We start from the raw sequence: 12,123 nt of genomic DNA on the forward strand, positions 1-12,123 counted from the left end.
CTGGAGAGATGGCTCAGTGGTCTAAAGCACCTACTTAGAACAAGCTTGGCAAAGCATCAGGGACCGCGGTTCAATCCCCCAGCACCACATGCCAGCCAGTCCCGCCCCCTGGTGGGCTAAGCTGGCCACACACACACACCACACTCTCTCTCTCTCTCTCTCTCTCTGTCTCTCTCTCTCTCTGTCTCTCAAATAAATAAAATAAAAAAAAATTAAAAAAAAAAAAAAACAAACATCCTACAGAGTCAAAGAAAATGTCTGTAAACTTTTCACCTTTTGTGGGTTCCAGGAAATCTACTCAATACTTTGCGCTTGCCAGGCAGGCGCTTATGCCGCTGAGCTATCTCTCTGGCTACAGTCTTTATCTGACAATGATTGATTTCCAGAGTATGTAAAAGACTCAAATAATTCAACAGAAAAAAAAAAGAATCCAATGAGAAAATAAACAAATGACTTGAATAGACATTATCAAAAGAGAATATGCAAAGAGACAACAAGTACTGCTTATAAAAATGCTCAACAGCAGCCAGGCAAGGCAGTGTACTCCTGTAATCCCAGCACTCAGAGACTGAGGCAGGAGGATCACAAGTTCAGGGTCAGTCTTAACTAGATAGTGAGCCCTGGAGAGAGAGAGAGAGAGAGAGAGAGAGAGAGAGAGAGAGAGAGAGAGGAAAGAGAAAGAAAGGAAGGAGGGAAGGAAGGAAGGAAGGAAGGAAGGAAGGAAGGAAGGAAGGAAGGTAAACCAAAATGACAAAGAGCTATCATTTCACCTGGTTTACCTGGCAATTATCAAAAAGAAACGAAATTAACAAATGCCAGTGAAGATGTGGGAAAAGGGGAACTCTGGTGCATTGTTATAACAGTGATAAACTATCCAACAATTATGGAAAATTGTCTCTTACTTTTTCCAAACAATTAAAAGGACTATTGCATCTTCCAGCAAGCCACTCCTAAGATTAGTATGATTAGAAAGGACGAGGCTGAGTGAGCCACCTGGTCCCTCCCATCCAGTCGCAAACACCACACTGCAGGGCTCCATTTGGACCCAATTCTCTCAGCACCCACCCTACCTGCCAGCAGAGGCACTGTTTTCAGCTCAGCACTGGCGCCCTAGGCAAACACAGGCCATCAAAAAGGACATCATGGGGGCTGGGGAGATGGCTCAGTAGAATAAGTGCTTCCCTGGCAAGTACAAGGGCCTGAGTTCAAATCCCCAGTTTCACAAAAAAATTAAATAAATAAAAAAGGAGATCACGTCTGCATCATGTACTCTGAATAACTACTATGAAGACAATATGCAATGTATTAATTGTTGTAACTGTCCTACTAACCTGTTTTGAAACTCTCATTGCTATTTGTTTCTCAATAAAATTAATTTTTAAAAAATGAGATAAGGGGCTGGTGAGATGGCTTAGTGGTCTAAAGCACCTACTTAGAACAAGCTTAGCTGAGCAAAGCACAGGGACCGCGGTTCAATCCCCCAGCACCACATGCCAGCCAGCCCCGCCCCCTGGTGGGCTGAGCTGGCCACACACACACACACACACACACACACACAAAATAAACACAAAATAAATAAATAAATAAATAAATAAATATGAGATAAGACAGCAGGGAATCTTCCAAATACCCAGACAGCTGAAGACACCCAAATATTTACACCAGATGTTTCTTTCAAGAATTTTGCCCACTGAGGCATGAGAAATCCAGAGAAATTTGACCGCTGATGTTCACTAAGATCTTCCTGCCTACCGTCCCTTCTTTCAAGTCCTATATATAAAAAAGCCCGCTTTTCTTTGCTCCCTACAGATGGCCTTTCTGTCTTCTCTCTGCCTTGGTTCAGACACAATAAATTGCTTCGACGCGAGCTGGGTGGTCTTGGTTGGTCTTTGCCTCGCATGCTCCTTACACGCACCACACCGCCCTGATGGCTACCTATGTTCCCGCAATCCTAAAAGAAGTTCAAAGAAGGCAGGAGATAGCTCAATGGCATAGGCACCTGCCCAGCAAGCACAAGGTCCTGAGTTCGATCCACAGTACCAGAAAAAGTTCAAAGGAAAAGAATAAAAGCTTAGGAGGTCGCCATGCCTGAGGTAGCAGATCATCAATCCAGTGAGACACGGAATGGGAGGCACGTAGGATCAGAGGTGTCTGACCCTGTAAACACAAGAAACCTGAGTTACTGAGTTTCTTTTTTCTGCTTTTCCTTTTGCCTATCCCTGGTGCTGCCAGCCTAAGATCTTCAATAAATGTAGCTACTTACGACACACTATGAGATGTATGTTTGGCAACTCTCCCCTCATCATACCCAAGAACATGAACTCTTTTTGGTCTACTCTGTTAGTCCTCATAACCTGAACAGAAAAAACTTAGACTAGTCTGTTTAAAGAGGAAAACCCCCTCACTCGGCCAGAGAAACTAAAATAAATCTGTTTATCAGGATGTCTCCCAGGCCTGGTTGTCAGGCTTACAGGAAACACTGTAAGTCTATAGAATGCCACTCTGTGATTCAGCAGAATGCTGCTGTCACCCCACACTTTCCCATGGGTGCTTCCTGCCAGAGGCACTAGACCCACCAAGGGACCCCCTCCCATGCTCGAACTCATTTATAAATTATATTCTCTTCCTTTGTTCTTGGTCCACAGCCTTCTCACTCTTGACCAGGCTGCACCTGGCCTGAAAAAAAGATATTGCTGTTTGCTTCAATCCGGCCTGTCCTAGTGGCCTCAGTCACTCCTCAGAGTTCAGCCTGAAATACTCAACTGTAACAAGTACAGATCAAAAAGGAATGAAGTCAGTATGTTGAAGAGACATCTGAGCTCTGTTATTGTAGCACGATTCAAAATGGGCAAGATTTAGAATAACATGGGTGGAACAGGAGGACATTATGGTATGTGAGCTAAGTCAGATATGGAAAGATAAATATTACATGTTTACAATTGACATTTGGAACCTAAAAAGTTAATCTCAAAATGATAAGAATTGTATTTGCCAGAGCCTGGAAAAGCTAGGCAATGTGGAGAGATAGAGCCGGAGATGGGAGGACAGAGATATTTGGGTAGGAGGAAGAGTTTCTAATGTTTTTCTAATTTTTTGTAACAGTTGGCCACAGAACTGACAACAAAAATTCTTTTTCAAATCAGAACAAACACATTCAACCTCACTAATCATTAGGGACATGCAAATCAAAATGACAAAAAGCCATTCTTTATCTATTTTCTAAATAGCAAATATGGGGCTGGCCAATAGCTCAGCGGATTAAAGTGCCTGCAAGTTTGATCCCCTCAGGCCTGCTGTGCAGGCCCCACCCCTGGGGGCATGCTGAGATGGCAATTGAAACTGGGCATGGTGGCACGCGCCTGTAATCCCACCTCTTGGGAAACTGTAAACAGGAGAATCACTATGAGTCCAATCTAGTAGTGAGACCCTGAACACCCTGAAGACCCTTCCCTAAAATACAGAAACAAACAAATAAATAAATAAATAAATAAAATAGCAAATAGAATGTTAAACGTTTCTAACACAAGATATATGTCTGCCAAGACAATTATCCTCGTCTGATTTACTATCTACATATATTAAATGTCATTCTTTTTTTTGACACTAGGGATCAAACTCAGGACCTTATACTTGCCAAGCAGGTACTAAAGCCACTGAGCTATCTCTTCAGTAATCTACATATGTTAAAATCTCACAGTGTGTCTAATAAATATATACAATTACTATGTGTAAATTAAAAACACTTTTAAAAGACTAGATTTGTTGATTAATTCATTCAATTATTCATTTATCTATCTCTCTGGAGCAACCAGGGAGGAGAACTATTCTTCTGAAAGAAGGTGTTTTTATTTTGCTTTTGTTTGCGTCTGCAGCACCTACTGTAGAGCCCACTAGCACAGTTAGGAACAAAGGATCTAAAAGAATCAATTCGAATCAATTCCTTTCCTCTGCTTAACTGTAAACAGCACCCCACAGTTATTCCTGCTTATTATCCTAAGGGAGATTTTTAAAAATAACAGCAAACTGCTTAGGCGGAGTGCAGCAGCCAGGGTTCAATCCCCCAGGAAGGGCCCCAGATGCCCAGCCTCTGACTTTCCAGTGTTTTAAACTTCCAGCCCAACTTACCTGGGAGGAGTAGGAGGAGCAAGGCAGGGAACAGACACGTGGTCATGTCTCAGTCGTTTCCAAACTCAATGCTGCTTAGAAATGTGAAGCCCGGCTCAGGAAAGCATGCACCAAGTTTGCCTGGCTCTCCTCTGAGCTTCTTCCTCATTCACTTCCTTTGTGTTTGCAAGAATTTCCCAGCTTTACATATTAGGAGAAAAGAGATGTTGTTTATTTAGAAGACTCAGTCATTGTAGGGCAATCTGTGTTGCAACTTTTGCACTTGTAAGAAAGAGAAAGAGTCCAGGCCTCTTAAGGTTTGCATGGGACAGAAAATGCACACAGAGGTGCAGTGGAGGTGGGAGAGGAGAGGGGTAAAGGGCAGGAGGAGGAGGAGCCCAGGAAGTGCTAACTCAGAGGTTCTGCCGACAAGGAGAACACAGCGCTGGCAGTGAGCAACAGCCAGAAGAGGCGCTGATGCCAACACACTGGCTTTGCAATGTGGGACATTCCAGCCATGCAGGGCTCACACCAGTGGTGTGGCAGTGAGACCCATTAGTATGTGACAAAGTTGGCTGTGGATGTAAGTATAGCCTTTTAATTACAAAGTCCAAGGACACGTACAAAAATCTGTTTCCAAAGTCCTCCACATGGACTTCTTTCAAGAGTTGGAGCAGGTTTTCCATAGGATTATTATAGACAGTAATCCATAGGATTATTAGATTCCTAAATTAGGTAGAAATATTATAGGCAGTCAGGGTGGGGTCCTGAAGAGAAAGACTCAAGATAAAAAGTGGAACCCCACCACCACTGTGACCAGAGACACACCAGTTGGAGTCCAGACCTCAGGATATCTGCAAAAGGACCAGGCCTACATAGACCATAAGGGATAAGGGATAATACCTGGTCTAATAAATGTAGGCATTAGTTACCTCAGTGGGCAACCAAGACCCTCAGACCCATCACCAACCTGAGAAGTTCTTTGTCCTTTCCACACCCACTCACTCAGTGATTTGCTTCCCCATTGGATCAATGTTACCTAAGCTGCTAAACCTATCTTTTTTTTTTTTAACCTATCATCTTATTGGTTGATCATAGCTGTTACCTGCATTGTACCCATGTGGTTAAGCTCCATAAAACTTCCCCTAAGAAGTGGAATCTGGGTCAACCCATGTTCTGGGTGTCCCTTTCTGTCCCTGTCAGGCAAAAACTTTGTGTGTGTGTGTGTGTGTGTGTGTGTGTGTGTGTGGCCAGCTCAGCCCACCAGGGGGCGGGGCTGGCTGGCATGTGGTGCTGGGGGATTGAACCATGGTCCCTGTGCTTTGCTAAGCTTGTTCCAAGTAGGTGCTTTAGACCACTGAGCCATCTCACCAGCCCCTAGGCAAAAACTTTTTATTCCTCAATAAATATTTCCTATTCTTAACCTCCACTGTTCCTAGAATTCATTTTTCAATTTTACTTGTTTATTTATTTATTTAGGCAGAACTGGGGATTGAACTCAGGCCCTTGCACTTGCCAGGCAAGCGCCTATTCTCCTGAGCCATCTCCCCGGTCCTTCATTTTTTAATTTTAGAGAATACAAACTCAGCATATCAGACATGACAGGTTGCAAACTATAATATTTCTTTTATATCATATTTGGAGGCTCTGATATCATCCCTGTATCAGAATGGCCTAGACCTGACGGCAGTCTGAGGAGTAGGCAAAACAAAAGGACTGCCCACGCTGGGCCTTTGCCACTGTGTTTTCTCTTGTGTGGTGGCCCGCCCTCATGCTGTAGGGTGCACTTCTTATCTGTTCCTACCTGAGCTAAACTTGCTCAGCAGAGCCTGTTTCTTTGCCCATGTTTAATAAAATTTTATTACCATTTGTACTTGTCTTGACCAATTCTTTGGTCAGGGCAGAAAGAACCTGGAAACCACCCCCAGAAGGAGACTCCAGCACCCCTAAACCCAGTAGCAGGTAAAAAAGCAGTCTCTGCCTAAACTCCTTCTAGGAAGCCCCACCATCCCTCTTCCTAGCTGTCCTGTGCCTGAGCTTGACCCACTGTTGGTCTGTAGCACAGGCCTGCTGTACGGTACGAGAAAGGAGTAGTTGTATTTTCCCTCTCGACTCATTCTGTCTGTGTGGCTCCTCTCGTATCTTTGCCCATCTTCTCTTGGTTGTCAGCAGTCACCCAGCTCAATGCATCAAACCTGCTTATCCTATTTGGAACAGGTAAGTGGTGGAAGACATAGAGGAGATGCACCCTGAGCCCTCGGCACACATGAGGTTGATTTTAGGTTTCACTTTCTTAAGGCTTAGGTGTCATTTCCCTGAAAAGAGTATACAGTAGTATTCTAGAAAGAGAGAGTTTGGTAGGCAAGACAGGTGGAAAAGGCAAGCCCACAAGGAGTCAGGGTGACCCAGTGAAGGACAACATGAGACTGGGGGCTAACAAATGTCAGGCCTCAAGATGGGGACACAATGGCCACGACAGGGCCCCCGTGGCCTGATAAAAAGGACCCCATGTTAAATTGGTGGGATCCTCCTGTGCAGGCATGTGACGAAAACAAGATGATAAATAAATAGTACCACCGAGCCTCTACTCGTTCCCCTCTGAAGAGTGCCTTTGCTCTCTTGTGCTGATAGCTTTAGAAAAGTCAGAATAATGGTGTTTGCAAAAGTATACTCATTACTGAGTTCCTAGAGACCCTTTTCTAAGCCAGACACTCCTGTTTGTAACTCCATGGGCTGATCTCAACTTGGCCCGGAGTGGTCTGAGATATAGTCATATTTTTTTTTAGCATAAAAACTCACAGAGAAAGAGACCTCTTGGTAACATGCTTGGGTCCCCTTGCAGTGGTGGGAACCTTCTGCCTTTGCTCGCTTTGCAATAAATGCTTCAGCTCGCTTCTCTCTGGACTGTCTGCCTTGCTCTTTCTGTGCTGAGAGAACCTGTCCAATGGTCACACTATTAACAGAGTGAGCAACTTTCCAGTCTCTGCCCACTTCTTTCTGAAGGTCTTTTTCCAGTTTCTTCATCGTCTTCTCCCTCTTCTACTACTTGGGCCCATTATTTTTTGGTCTTTGCTTTTTTTCATTCATATTTTCCACGTTTTATAATTCATATTAGTGCATATCTGCAGCACATAATGATTACAATCATCGTGAGGAGTTAGTACATGTACAGAATGGATCTTACTTCTATTTAGTTCCCACTCCCTTCCTCTCCCTTCTCACCCTTTTATGTCTCTTGATCTCCTTCCCACTTGCAAAATACTGCCTCCCTCTTTCCTATCATTTATCTTCTATCTTTGCCTTTAAATTCTTCATATTTTGGATTTCTTATGTAAGAGAAACCATGTGCTACTTGAGCTCACGTGTCTAATTTATTTAATGTACAGTTGTGGTCCCAAGATGTACTCATTTTCCTATAAGTGGCTCAAATTTATTCTTTTTTTAGCTTTGCTTTCTTTTTTAAAAACTATTTATTTATGTGTGTGTGTGTGTGTGTGTGTGTGTGTGTGTGTGTGGCCAGCTCAGCCCACCAGGGGGCAGGGCTGGCTGGCATGTGGTGCTGGGGGATTGAACCACGGTCCCTGTGCTCCGCTAAGCTTGTTCTAAGTAGGTGCTTTAGACCACTGAGCCATCTCACCAGCCCCAATAATTCAGCAATTTTTTTTTTTTTTTTTTTTTTTTTTTTTTTTTTTTTTTTTTGTGGAACTGGGGATTGAACTCAGCCCTTGTGCTTGCCAGGGAAGCGCTTATTCCACTGAGCCATCTCCCCAGCATCAAATTTATTCTTCTTTATGACAAAGCAATACTCCATTTTGTAAAAATACCACATTTTCCTTATCCATTCTTTTGCTGCTGATGAACAGATAGGCTGCTTCCATGATTTAGAGTTAGGTAGCTCTTTCACTTATTTTGCTAAGTTAATTCCTAACTATTTAATGTTTCTCAAAGCTATGGTAAATGGTATTCTTTTCTTTCTGAGTCTCTTGTTTATTGGAGTACAAGGTAGCTACCAATAATCTTCTGGCCTACAAGCAGGCACAGGGACCAGGGATTGGTCCCCAGGCCTGCTGTGCAGGTCCCATCCCTGGGGCGCACTGAGAAGGCAATTGAGACTGGGCATGGTGGCACGTACCTGTAATCCCAGGTCTTGCAAGGCTGTAAATAGCCGGATCACTACGAGTCCAATCTAGTAGTGAAACCTTGAACACTCCGTAGACCCTTCCTTAAAATACAAAAAAAAAAAAAAAAAAAAAAGATATTTTGGTTTCAGTGTTGCTCTTTGTGATACCTTTTAAATTTCTAATTGCATTGTTGTGGGTCTTTTCCTTTTTGGGAAGAGTGCCTAAGGCTGTGTCTATCTTGTTTGTTCGTGCAAAGAACTAGCTTTCCGATTCACTGATTCTTTGTACTGCTCTTTTAGTCTCAATGTCATTAATTTCCACTCTGATCTTTATAATTTCCTTTATTATATTAACTAGTTTTCAATTGTTTTTATTTTTCTAGAACCTGGACATGCATCTTTGGGTTATTTATGTGGACTCTGATTTTCTAATGTGGGCAGTCACAGCTAGAAACTCCCTCACCAGACTGCTTTTGTTGTGTTCTGTGAGTTCTGGTACATTGAGCTGACATTGCTGTTTGATTCTAGGAACCTGTTATTTTCTTTGATCCATTTATTATTCAAGAGTGTATTGCTTAATCTCCATGTGTTTGCATAATCTTATGGATTCTTTTATCATTGATTTCCAGTTTCATTGCATTGTGATCTCATAATATCCACAAGATAATTATTTGTTTCAGGATATCTGTGGGTTAGTATGTAGTTTATTTTGAGGAAATTTCTCTGATGCTGAGAAGAATGTGTGTAGTGTTGTGTTGAGTAGAACAGTCTACAGATTTCTATTAAGCTTGAAGGTGTGATTCAACCTCTGATATCTCTTTGTAGATATTTTTCATTTAGTTAATCTATTTATGATATGAGATATTGAGGACTCCCCATTATGATTGTTGGTGTTTATCTATCTTTTTCACATTGGAAAATTATTTATTATGACAAAAATAAAACTGTTGACAGAAAATCGATGTTACACTATATTGCACCATAATTGCAAATGAGCCAAATCCTGTCTACCAGATGAATATTTCAGAGCAAACAGCACTGTTTTTACTTGAGTAAGTAGGTATACAAGCAACACATTACAACAGAATTGCAGAAATAAAAAAAACATGAGGGGCCAGGGTGATGTCTCAGTAGAATAAGCGCTTGCCTGGCAAGCGCAAGGGCCTGAGTTCAATCCCCGGTTCTGCAAAAAAAGAAAAAAGAAGAAGACAAAAAATCATGAAAGGACCAGCGAGATAGCTCAGTGGATTAAAGCACCTGCTTAGGCAGACACAGGGGTCAGAGGTTTGATTCCTGGGCCTGCCATGCAGGCCCCACCCCCAGGGCATGCTGAGATGGCAACTGAAACTAGATGTGGTGGCCTGCACCTATAATCCCAGCGTTTGGGAAGCTGAAAACAGGAGAATCACTGCAAGTCTGATCTGTGTAGTGAGACCCTGTAGACCCTGCACTAATATATATATATATATGAATACCAGCAACTTAAACATAACATACTAAAACATTTCACAATAGAAATGAAGTATTAAAAATCTTAAAATGCCATTTAAACAAGCCTGCCATTAGAAGAACATGCTTTAAACTGTTTGCAAGAAGTGATGTGAATGCACCAAGAATTTGCTTTTCAAATTTCTTTGTTAATGCTTACACATTGGGCCAATGGCACACATCTCAGCTGGTTAGGATTCAGAAGCAACTCATCGCAACAAAGACATTTTCTTTTCTCTGTACAATACCAGAGGGAAGCAAGGGGCAGAGAGATCTAATTCACAGTTTTGACCTTCTTAATGCCATCTTCTATTTTAACCAAGCTGATTTGATTAGATACTATGAGAGCATTTGCAGGAAACCTGAAACCTGACAGATACACATTTCTGTTTCCATCTTTAAATGAGCTTAGATGTGAATAGAAACACTTTCAAGTAGTTTAACATTGGAAGGCAAAAAGTATTTTGACTACAGGGCCTGCTGCTTCCTCCATGTGCTCTAAATCCCCAGTTTACAATAAGACGGCAACATGGGACCACAGTCACTACACACTGATTAGAATAAATGCGAGGGCAAGGCTGAAAGTGCTTTGAGATTTACAGCTATGTTCCAAAGAACAGATGATAAAGTTTGTAACTGTTCCATAACTGAAAAAAATCATAGCCATCATTTACTGAGCACTTTTAATGAAACAGCAGCTAAACTTCTTAAAATTCAAAATTAAAAGTTTTCATAACTACACTGAAAGTTTACTGCAAGAGAATAAAATAGGGGCTTCAAAGTCCCTGAAATTCCTGAGGGAAAAGGTAAGGTTAAAGAGTATATAGTCTCTTATGACTAGGGCCAATAAATACAAATAATTCTTATGCTAGTGAGATCGAGTGATAGTCATTTCCTATTCTTACCAGTACTGACGTAAATATATGCAACAGCATAATCTAATCAAATTTATTGAGGATCCTTTCCTTCCCTCTATTTTATGTAATTACATATTGACTGAGCACACTTACTCCTGTGCTTTACTGAAAACTATGTAAATCTGACAAGGGGCTTGGGCAATAGCTCAGTAGAATAAGCACTTGCCTGGCAAGTACAAGGGCCTAAGTTCAATCCTTGGTTCTGCAAAAAAAAAAAAAAAAAAAAAAAAAAGAAAAGAAAAGAAAAATCTGACAAATCATGTCAGCCCTACTGGTGGTAAATAATTGCAAAAACAAAATCCCCAAGGAATGTCATCCCTTAGTTGTAATGTGTACATTTCGTGCACAATTTGTATGAGGACAGTATTTATGGGATGGTGCAACATCCTACAAGCTTGAACAAAGCACCTTGTGGATTAAACAGTGAGGTAATTTTTAAATTAACACTTTAAAAGTTTGTGCACGTTGCCGTTCTTTCCTTTCCTCCTCCCATTTGAGGCACTTAAAATGCCAGTCTTTTATTGCAGATGGCTTACATTATTTTTATCGTGGCCAAAGAACTGAAGATTGACGAAAGTTTTAGAATTGGAACCATAATCAGATAGAGGCATCTTTTGGCATTTCTTCAAAAAACAGTAATCTACATATTCTTCTGGCAGTGCAGAAGTGATAAAGTTTACTATTCATAGCTTTTGGAATATAAAATAAAGTTTTAAAGGTATCTGACGATCTTTTATATTCAATAGTGTCTGTTCTATGAAGCTGGATAGAATTGGTTGAATCGGTTTCTTAGCCATTAAATAACAACCTTCTTTACCTCTTCTGAACAGTTGTGGGCTTAAGTTTGCTTTATCTAAAAATCTTGCAGCTACTCCTGTTTGCATTTGGGCTCTTGTTGTATAGAATAGCGTTTTTCTTCCTTTCATTTTCAGCCTCTGAATTTCTTTTTGGATTAAATGTGTGGGGTTTTTTTTGTATGCAGCATATCGAGTTTGATTTTTAATCCAAGCTGCCAGTTGATGTCTTCTAATTGTAAAGCAGAAATCATTCACATTGAGAATTCCTACTGCAGGCTATTGAGTAATTGTTGTCACTGCATTATTTTCTTGTTCCTGATTCCCCTTTCCCCTTCTTAACTGCTCACTTGTGTCTTCATTCTGTTATATCCTTTGGCACTGATTTCATTACCTTTTTCTAGTGTATCTAGTATTTTTGAAGTGCTGGGTTGGTGGTCACAAATTCATGCATGTTGCCACGAAAAGACCTTGCTTCTCCATTTATTTCCAAAGATAGATTTTTTTTCTTTTTTTTTTTTTATTGACATCAGTTATTTTTATTTTAAAGAAAGAAAAAATAAATAAAAAACAGTGGTACAAAATCTCAAAACAAGATTTTAGGAGAGTAACAATGGTTAGTACATTGTGTATTGTTATTGCCAAAGTAGTTTCTCATATTACAAGATATAAGCAAGAAATAATAAGCAAATAACATAGG

The 12,123-nt window shown here is 41.0% G+C and overlaps 1 protein-coding gene across 1 annotated transcript in view; it reads right to left on the bottom strand.

The window, feature by feature from the left end:
- Cd300ld (CD300 molecule like family member d) overlaps positions 1–12,123 on the bottom strand; it is a 29,802-nt gene that overhangs the window by 3,332 nt on the left and 14,347 nt on the right. The window contains 1 exon segment of the mRNA XM_012514484.2: positions 4,126–4,305. Within this exon segment, the coding sequence (XP_012369938.1) occupies positions 4,126–4,171 (46 nt within the window). The 5' untranslated portion in view covers positions 4,172–4,305.

This window comes from Octodon degus, unplaced genomic scaffold (genome assembly GCF_000260255.1).
Source record: "Octodon degus isolate 3935 unplaced genomic scaffold, OctDeg1.0 scaffold00033, whole genome shotgun sequence".
Classification (NCBI taxonomy): domain Eukaryota; kingdom Metazoa; phylum Chordata; class Mammalia; order Rodentia; family Octodontidae; genus Octodon; species Octodon degus.